Below are 9,538 nucleotides of genomic sequence, written 5' to 3'. Positions count from 1 at the left end.
GGAGCCAAATTGAAGAGTCGCCTCGAGTCGCAGCGTGTACGACGCCCNCGCGACGAGCGAACCCGAGGCGAGCACGAGATCGTGGTCGCGATGCTGGGCCGGACCCGAAAGCGCCGGAGCGGTCCTCGCCCAGTACGCGAGCGGAGCCGCGCCCTCGAGCGCGCCCCTGGCGACGGTCCACGTCGTGTTGAAGGCGCGCGAACTCGGAACGTCGTTCCCCAAGCTCGAGGGCGACGCGGCGCCGTAGAGGATGACCTTCGTCGACGCGGCAACGCGCGCGCCGACGCTGGACTCGATCGCGACCGCCGGCGGGTCGCCGTCGACCAGCTCGTAGGTCACGCGCGCGGTCCCGGACCTTCCGTCCGCGGCCGTCGCGTTGAGCGAGACCACGAAGCTCCCGACCCCGATATCGGTTCCCTGCAGAGAGACGCTTTCCGCATCACCGCTCGCGGCGCTATTCAGCGCGGCATCGCACGCCGGGTCGTTGCAAGCCCACGCAAAGGAGAGGCCGGCGTCCGCCCCGAACGCGTCGTCGATGTCTTCGTCGTACGATTCGGACGCGCTCAGCTCCACGACTCCGGCGAGGGGAAGCACGCGACTTCCTCCGGCGATGACGGCGACGACCTCGGCCCGACCGACGGATATGGTCGCCGTAGACGTCACGTTCGTGCCCGCTTCGACGTCGGCGGCCGTCGCGGCGAGCTCGTAGTCCGTCGCGGCCCCCAGAGAGTACGCGGGAAGCTTGAAGTAGCGCTGATCGTTGGACGTGGATGTCCAGTCCGTGACGAGGAGGCTGCCGTCATCGAGAAATCTGCTGAGGACCCACTGGATAGTCACGGCGCGCTCGGCCGGGGGGCGCCCATCGCACGAGGTCGCGATCGCGTTCGCTCGGACGGAGAGTGCCGTCGGTCGTGTCATCGAGACAAGTGTCCCTCCGACGATCTCGAGATTAGGAGGCGTGTCCGTGCGAACTTGCACGAGGAACGGCGCCGACGGCGCGCTCGTGCCTCCGAGGAAATTCGCGAGGACCAGCGTCACCTCGAGGCTGTGAAGGCCGCCGTCGGCCATGACAACGAGATCCTCGGACGACACCAGAAACGATGGATTTCCCGTGCCTGTATTCGCCGCGTCGATCACCGAAGCCAACGTGGAACGCATCGCGGCCGTCGCGTTGCTGGCGTTCGCGGAGGCTGCCCAGTCCTCTCGCAAGATCGCCGTCGCATTCCACGCGTAGACCATCGAGCGACCGCCACCTCCCGTGGACTGCGACGATCCAACCGCGAGGTCTTCGCACGAGGCGGCCGTCGTCGGTCCATCGAGCAAAGCTTCGGGGATGAGCGGCGGATTGGGCGGCGCCGCGGACGCGACCGACGCGTTCGCGTAGCGGTCGCAGTCGCACCTCTCAGCGGCGGGGTCGCAGTCGCGTTTGATCGTGCCCGAGACGAGGGTCACGTTCGAGCCAGGGACGAAATCGATCGCGTCGCCCACGTCGGCGTTGATCTCGCGCGCGTTGATCCAGTAGCACGTCGAGCCGGCGGCTCCCGCGAAGCTCAGAATCTGATCGCAAGCAAACCGCGACCCCGCCGACATGGCGGCCTGGTCCGTCGCGGCGTCAAAGATGACGACGAGCTCGGCCCCAGTCTTTGAAAAGTCCGCGCGAGAGAGTTCCGGCTCCGCGTCAACGGCGCCGCGCGCGCGCAGCACCGAGCAGGGAGTCATCGTGGGCGTAGAGCTCGGACTTGCAGTCGTCGGTATCACCGTCGGCGCCGGAACCGGCACTCTGGTGGGGCTCCCCGGCTGTGGAGACGGTGCGGGCGTCGGTCCCGGCGTCGGCCTCGCGGACGGTCTCGACGTCGGATGCGGGCTGGTCGGGTGCGAAGAAGGTGCCGCAGTTGGCCTCGGTGTTGGCTTCGACGATGGATACGCCGAAGCAGTCGTTGGGAGCGAGGTAGACGGCTTCGGGCTCGGCGCGATCGACGGGGGCGCCGACGGCGCGCTGGACGGCGTCGACGTCGGTGATGGCGCGGGTCGGGCGCCTACGTTCGCCAGAGATTTCATTTTTCGAAAGGGATAAATAAGATGCAGGGACGCTGCGACGCGCTCGGCGACGGCGAGGGAAGCGACGTCGGCCAGAAAGTCGGCCCGCTCGTTGGATTGAGCGTTTCAACGATGGTGGTCTCGACGCTGACGACCGACTGGGGCGAGATGAAGTCCTGCGCCGCGGCGGACTCTTCCAGGCGTCGTTGGGAACCCGCCATCCAACTGTCGTCCGTCGTTTGCGCGATGCGATCCGAAGCCCAATCCCCCGAGTCGACCTTCGATTGGAAGAACGCGTTGAGCGCCTCCTTGACCGTGTAGAGCGTCGAGCCGTCGTCACGCGAGAAGAGTGACGACGCGTACGCCGTGAATCGGATCGAAAACAGGGCGGTGACGGCCTCCCCGGGGTCCGTCGCGTTTGTCCCATTCGGTGAGCACATGGCATCGATGCTGGCGAGGCTGTCGACGCTGGCGACACTGGATCCGCTCTGCGCCATCAACGCGTCAATGTAGTCGTAGACGACCGCCTCCTCGATCTGATCGATCCGCGCGCTGTAATAGTCGTCGCAATAGTCTTCTGCCGTTGCGTAGCTGGTGTCTGCCGTCTGGGTGTAGAGAGCTATTTCCAGGGACACCGTGTCCCGCGTGGGGGCGGGCGTCGGCACGGCGCTGGGGATCGACGTCGGTTGCGCCGAGGGCGCGGCCGTCGTGGGCGTCGACGTGGTTGGCAGGGCGGTGGGGATTGAGGAGGACGGCGCAGACGACGGTGGAGCGCTCGGAGCGGGGATCGGAGCGCGGGACGTCGGCAGCTGGATCGGAGCCGGGCTCGGCGCCGGCGACGGCGACGGGATAGGCTGCAGCGATGGTTGAGGACTGGGAGCCGGGATCGGCGCCGGCGACGGCGACGGGATAGGCTGCAGCGATGGTTGAGGACTGGGAGCCGGGATCGGCGCAGCAGTTGGTGCCGGAGACGGATTCCATGGTGCCGCCGTTGGCATAGGAAGAGGCCTCAGGGATGGGAACGTAGTCGGCGCCGGCGCCGGCGACAGCGTCGGTCTTGGCGCGGGAGCGTTGGTTGGGATCCCGGGTGCCACCACCGGCGACGGTGTCGGCCCAGCAATGGGGGTAGTCGTCGGATCTCCGGGCGCGACCACCGGTGACGGTGTCGGCCTCAGCACAGGAGCGGCCGTCGGATTTCCCGGTGCGACCACCGGCGACGGGGTTGGCCTCAGCACTGGAGCGGCCGTCGGGTTTCCCGGCGCGACCACCGGCGACGGGGTCGGCCTCAGCACTGGAGCGGCCGTCGGATTTCCCGGTGCGACCACCGGCGACGGGGTTGGCCTCAGCACTGGAGCGGCCGTCGGGTTTCCGGGCGCAACCACCGGCAACGGTGTCACTGGAGCGGCCGTCGGGTTTCCCGGCGCGACCACCGGCGACGGGGTCGGCCTCAGCACTGGAGCGGCCGTCGGATTTCCCGGTGCGACCACCGGCGACGGTGTCGGCCTCAGCGCTGGAGCGGCCGTCGGGTTTCCGGGCGCGACCACCGGCGACGGGGTCGGACTCGGCACAGGAGCGGCCACGGGCGGGGACGAGCACCCACACGCGCGCTGGCAAGCGTCGTAGCCGACCGAGCCGTCGTCACCAACGACAACGCAGCGATTCTCAGGAAACTCGGCGACCCACGGACAGTTCTTCGACGGCGTTCCTTTCTTGTACCAAGACGCGCTGTCAACGCAGGGCGTAGTTGGACGCGATGTCGGCACGATGACGGGTGAAGTGGTCGGGTTCCCAGGCACCACCGTCGGGGACGGAGTCGGCTGATGGACCGGCGCTTGCGTCGGAGATACTGGAGCGGCCGTGGGCGGGGACGAGCACCCGCACGCGCGCTGGCAGGCCTCGTAGCCGACCGAGCCGTCGTCACCAACGACAGCGCAGCGGTCCTCTGGGAACCCGGCGACCCACGGACAGTCCTTCGACGGCTTTCCTTTCTTGTACCAAGACGCGCTGTCATCACACGCCGTCGGTCGAGGAGTAGCAGGCTGCGGTGTAGGAGACGGATTCAGCGGCGCGGAAGGCGGCGGTGTCGGAGGCCCGATCGTAGTCGTAGAGATAGTGGCCGCCGAGACGCGAATCGTGGTGAGGTTCCTGAACGCTGCCGCGAGGTCAGCGCTCTCGGCGGCGGCAGCAATGGCGCTGTCCATGGAGTCGATCGTCGCCGCGTCGATGTTCGACGCCACGTTTTCCGCAGCCGCGTTCTCCGCAACCGCCACGGTGTAGATCATTTCGAATGACGACGAGGCCTCATCGAGGCGTCGCCGGGCTCCGGACGAGAAGTCGAGCGCGAGCGAGTCGTCGTCCTCGACGCCAGCGACGTCCGCCAGCGCCACACGAAAGACGCCCTCGTTCGCCGCCGCGCCCTCAGCGGTCATGCCGGCAAAAGTGGCGCTGCCATTCACCTCGAATGTGTCTCCGGTGGTCGCCACGATGGTGGGATAGAGCGTTGGAAGAAACGACCGCGCGCGCGTCGTGGGCGAGGCCGTTGTCTCGACGTTTGTCGACGGCGCGCGCGTCGTGGGCGAGGCCGTTGTCGCGACGTTTGTCGACGGCGCGCGCGTCGTTGGCACCATTGTAGTCGGGGATGGGGACGGCGCCGTGCTCGGGGATGGGGACGGCCCCGTGCTCGGCAGAGCCGACGGCACCGCGCTGGGCCAGCTGCTGGACGGCACCATCGTCGGCGCGGGCGTGTACGAGACCTGGAAATCGATGGAATCCGTCACGGAGGCGTCGCCATCGCACGTGAGCGTCAGCGTGTACTCGTTTACCGTCGAGTCGCCGGAAACCACCTGCGTCACCTGGCCATCGTTGTCCAAGATGTCTGCCGTCTGGACGACGTTGCCGTCTGGATCCGTGAAGACGGCGGTCAAGGTCGCACAGGCGCTCGAGTCGCCGCGGTACACCCAGAGGAGCTCGCATTCGACGTCGTGGACGCACGTCGAACCCGTGCCAATGCTTGAGATTTGCAAGAAAGAGGCCGTGGGCACGATCGTCGGAAGAGCGCTCGGAGACGGCGACGGCGGTGCGGACGGAGTCGCGCTCGGAGAAGCGGACGGCGTGGCGCTCGGCGTCGAGCTCGGGGATGGGGACGGCGCCGCGCTTGGCGAAGGCGACGGAGCGGCGGACGGCGTCGCGCTCGGGGATGGGGACGGCGCCGTGCTCGGGGATGGGGACGGCCCCGTGCTCGGCAGAGCCGACGGCACCGCGCTGGGCCAGCTGCTGGACGGCATCATCGTCGGCGCGGACGAGTACGACACCTGGAAATCGATGGAGTCCGTCACGGAGGCGTCGCCATCGCACGTGAGCGTCAGCGTGTACTCGTTTACCGTCGAGTCGCCGGAAACCACCTGCGTCACCTGGCCATCGTTGTCCAAGATGTCTGCCGTCTGGACGACGTTGCCGTCTGGATCCGTGAAGACGGCGGTCAAGGTCGCACAGGCGCTCGAGTCGCCGCGGTACACCCAGAGGAGCTCGCATTCGACGTCGTGGACGCACGTCGAACCCGTGCCAATGCTTGAGATTTGCAAGAAAGAGGCCGTGGGCACGATCGTCGGAAGAGCGCTCGGAGACGGCGACGGCGGTGCGGACGGAGTCGCGCTCGGAGAAGCGGACGGCGTGGCGCTCGGCGTCGAGCTCGGGGATGGGGACGGCGCCGCGCTTGGCGAAGGCGACGGAGCGGCGGACGGCGTCGCGCTCGGGGATGGGGACGGCGCCGTGCTCGGGGATGGGGACGGCCCCGTGCTCGGCAGAGCCGACGGCACCGCGCTGGGCCAGCTGCTGGACGGCATCATCGTCGGCGCGGACGAGTACGACACCTGGAAATCGATGGAGTCCGTCACGGAGGCGTCGCCATCGCACGTGAGCGTCAGCGTGTACTCGCTCACCGTCGAGTCGCCGGAAACCACCTGCGTCACCTGGCCGTCGTTGTCCAAGATGTCTGCCGTCTGGACGACGTTGCCGTCTGGATCTGTGAAGAGGGCGGTCAAGGTCGCACAGGCGCTCGAGTCGCCGCGGTACACCCAGAGGAGCTCGCATTCGACGTCGTGGACGCACGTCGAACTCGGTGCCCATACTCGTGATCTCGATGAACGAAGCCGTCGGCACGATCGTCGGAAGAGCGCTCGGCGAGGCGCTCGGGGACGCCGACGGCGCCGCGGACGGCAGGGGCGACGGTCCGGCGCTCGGCAAGGCGCTCGGGGACGCCGACGGCGCCGCGGACGGCGAAGAGCTCGGAAACGAGGACGGCGCCGGGCTCGGCGAGGGCGACGGCGCGGCGGACGGCGCCGAGCTCGGAAACGAGGACGGCGCCGCGCTTGGCGAGGGCGACGGCGCGGCGGACGGCGCCGAGCTCGGGAATGGGGACGGCGCCGCGCTCGGAGAGGGCGAAGGCGCGGCGGACGGCGCCGAGCTCGGGGACGAGGAGGGCGCCGCGCTCGGAGAAGGCGACGGCGCGGCGGACGGCGCCGAGCTCGGGGACGAGGCGGGCGCCGCGCTCGGAGAGGTCGACGGCGCGGCGGACGGCGTCGAGCTCGGGGACGAGGAGGGCGCCGCGCTCGGAGAGGGCGACGGCGCGGCGGACGGCGTCGAGCTCGGGGAGGAGCTCGGGAGAGAGGACGGAGTCGCGGACGGCGTCGCTGAGGGTATCGTGGTCGGCGTCGCCGTCGGCGCGGCCGTGACGGCGTCGTAGAGGACCTGGATCGAGGCCGCGTCGAGCGCGCTCGAGTAGACGTAGACCTCGTCGATGGAGCCGTCGAGGTAGCCGCTCAAGCCTCCCGAGTTGCGCACTCCGAGCGTCAATGAGTTGTCGGAGCCGGTGTCCAGGGCCACGGTCTCGGTGTGCACCACCGTCCCGTCGAAGTAGAACACCCAGTCCGTTCCGTCGTACGTGTGGCAGTACTGGTGCCAGTCGCCGTCGTCGGAGCCGGATGCCGCGATGTCTCGGGAGTCGTAGCCCGACCCGTACCCGAGTAGGATAAACTCCCCGGCCGTCGACTCCGTCATGAAGCCGAACCGCTCCCCTGACTCATTCGAGTCGTACGAGAACAGCGTTCCGGTGCCCCACTCCTCGAGGCGCGCCCACAGGCACACCGTGCGCGCGGCGCTCCCGAGGATGTCCGCCGTCACGGCCGAAGGAAACTCGACGTAGTCGTCCGTCCCGTCGAAGGACAGCGCGCCGCCGACCCCGTACTGCCCCGTCGTCGCCGTCGCGCCGCTGATGGTGCCGTCGAGGCTGCTGTCGCTGTCCTCGGCGGCCGTGCCGTCGTCGAAGGAGTAGTACGCGACCAGTGTGGAGTGGGACACGTGCGTCGGCAGCGGCGTCACCGTCGGCGCGGCCGTGACGGCGGCATAGAGGACCTGGATCGAGGTTTCGTCGAGCGCGCTCGAGTAGACGTAGACCTCGTCGATGGAGCCGTCGAAGTAGCCGGTGTAGTATCCCGAGTAGCGCACTCCGAGCGTCAATGAGTTGTCGGAGCCGGTGTTCAAGGCCATGGTCTCGGTGTGCACCACCGTTCCGTCGAAGTAGACCACCCAGTCCGTTCCGTCGTACGTGTGGCAGTAGTGGTGCCAGTCGCCGTCATCGGATCCAGATACCGCGATGTTTTTGATGTCGTAGCTCGATCCGTACCCGTTCAACTTAAACTCCCCGCTCGTCGACTCCGTCTGGGCGCTGAACCGCCCCCCTGAATCATTCGAGTCGTACGAGAACAGCGTGCCGCTGCCCCACTCCTCGAGGCGCGCCCACAGGCACACGGTGCGCGCGCTGCTCCCGAGGATGTCCGCCGTCACGGCCGAAGGAAACTCGACGTAGTCGTCCGTGCCGTCGAAGGACAGCGCGCCGCCGATCCCGTACTGCCCCGTTGTCGCCGTCGCGCCGCTGATGGTGCCGTCGAGGCTGCTGTCGCTGTCCTCGGCGGCCGTGCCGTCGTCGAAGGAGTAGTGCGCGACCAGCGTGGAGTGGGACACGTGCGTCGGCAGCGGCGTCACCGTCGGCGCGTGCGTCGCGCAGTCGTTCTCGTACCAGGCGACCGTGTCGTCGGTGCAGGACGCGGAGAGCGCGTCGACGTCGCCGTCGCCGTCGACGTCGATCGCAAAGACAAAGGTAGGCCCGTCCGCCGAGTTCGTGAGGACGCGCTCAGTGAAGGACTGCGAACCGTCGTTCTCGTACCACGCGACCGTGTCGTCGATCTTGGACGCCGACAGCGCGTCGATGTCGCCGTCGCCGTCGAAGTCGATCGCGAAGACCACGCGGGCGCCGTTACGCGCGTTGTTGATGACGCGCTCGGTGAAGGACTGCGACGCGTCATTCTCGTACCACAGGACCGTGTCGTCCCCGTAGAGCGCCGACAGCGCGTCGACGTCGCCGTCGCCGTCGACGTCGATCGGGAAGACACAAAAGGCTCCATCCGCGAGTGCCGTGATGATGTGCTTCGCGAAATTCTGGGACCCGTCGTTCTCGTACCAGGCGACCGTGTCGTCGGAGTAGGACGCCGCGAGCGCGTCCACGTCGCGGTCGCCGTCGACGTCGATCGCATAAGCGACGCGGGCGCTGTCGGCCTCGTCGTCAATAACGCGCTCCACGAAGAGCTCAGACCCGTCGTTCTCGTACCACGCGACGGTGTCGTCTATTCGGATCGCCGCCAGCACATCAACGTCGCCGTCGCCGTCCACGTCGATTCCGAAGACGAAGTAGGCTTCGTCCGCAAGCGTCGTGATAATATGCTCGGTGAAGGACTGCGACCCGTCGTTCTCGTACCACGCGACCGTGCCATCTTCCCTGGAGCTCGACAGCACGTCGCCGTCGCCGTCGCCGTCGACGTCGATCGCGAACAAGCCAAAGGCACCGTCCGCGAGCGTCGTGATGATCCGCTTGGTGAAGGACTGCGACCCGTCGTTCTCGTACCACGCGACCGTGTCGTCGTCTTGAGATGTCGCCAGCGCGTCGACGTCGCCGTCGCCGTCGACGTCCATCGCGAAGACGCAGTAGGTGTTGTCCGCGAGCGCCGTGATGATGCGCTCCGAGAAAGTGACGCTCGCGCAGAATACCGTGGGCCGCGGCGTCGGCGTCGCCGTCGCCACGGCCTCGACGGCGTCGTAGAGGGCCTGGATCGAGGCCGCGTCGAGCGCGCTCGAGTAGACGTAGACCTCGTCGATGGAGCCCGTGAAGTATCGGACGCGGCCGCCGGAGCCAATTTGAGATCCGATGGAAAGCGGGTAGTCAGCCCCGGTGTCCAGGGTCGAGGGCGTGAAGCTGCCGGCTTCGACGCCGTCAAAGTAGAGCGTCCAGACGGTCTCGTCGAAGGTGTTGCAGTAGTGGTGCCAGCCGCCGTCGTCGGAGCCGGCGACGACGAACTCCTGGTTCCACGCGCCGTTGTAGCCGTTGCAGCGCAAGGTCGCGGCGTCCGTCATGACCTCGAGGGCGAATCGCTTCCCGCCGGCGTTCGAGTTG

General features: G+C 68.0%; 2 protein-coding genes across 2 annotated transcripts; both read left to right on the top strand.

Annotated features, from left to right (window-relative positions):
* Window positions 1-2,967: 2,967 nt before the first annotated feature.
* On the top strand, window positions 2,968-3,300 carry AURANDRAFT_7811 (hypothetical protein; the record flags this gene model as incomplete). The annotated part of the gene is made up of 1 exon (XM_009035920.1): window positions 2,968-3,300. A coding segment is annotated over one exon (333 nt), but the record flags the coding sequence as incomplete, so codon positions are not given.
* A 1,743-nt stretch (window positions 3,301-5,043) lies between these two features.
* AURANDRAFT_22441 (hypothetical protein) lies at window positions 5,044-6,778 on the top strand (the record flags this gene model as incomplete). Its single annotated transcript, XM_009036360.1, has 3 exons — window positions 5,044-5,247; window positions 5,725-5,805; window positions 6,221-6,778. The coding sequence occupies 3 exons, from the start codon at window positions 5,044-5,046 to the stop codon at window positions 6,776-6,778; spliced, it is 843 nt and encodes a 280-aa protein (XP_009034608.1).
* Window positions 6,779-9,538: the final 2,760 nt, after the last annotated feature.

This window comes from Aureococcus anophagefferens (genome assembly GCF_000186865.1).
Source record: "Aureococcus anophagefferens unplaced genomic scaffold AURANscaffold_4, whole genome shotgun sequence".
NCBI classification, from domain to species: Eukaryota; class Pelagophyceae; order Pelagomonadales; family Pelagomonadaceae; genus Aureococcus; species Aureococcus anophagefferens.
Note: the sequence above shows the minus strand (reverse complement) of the source record. Positions and strands in the feature narration are given on the sequence as shown.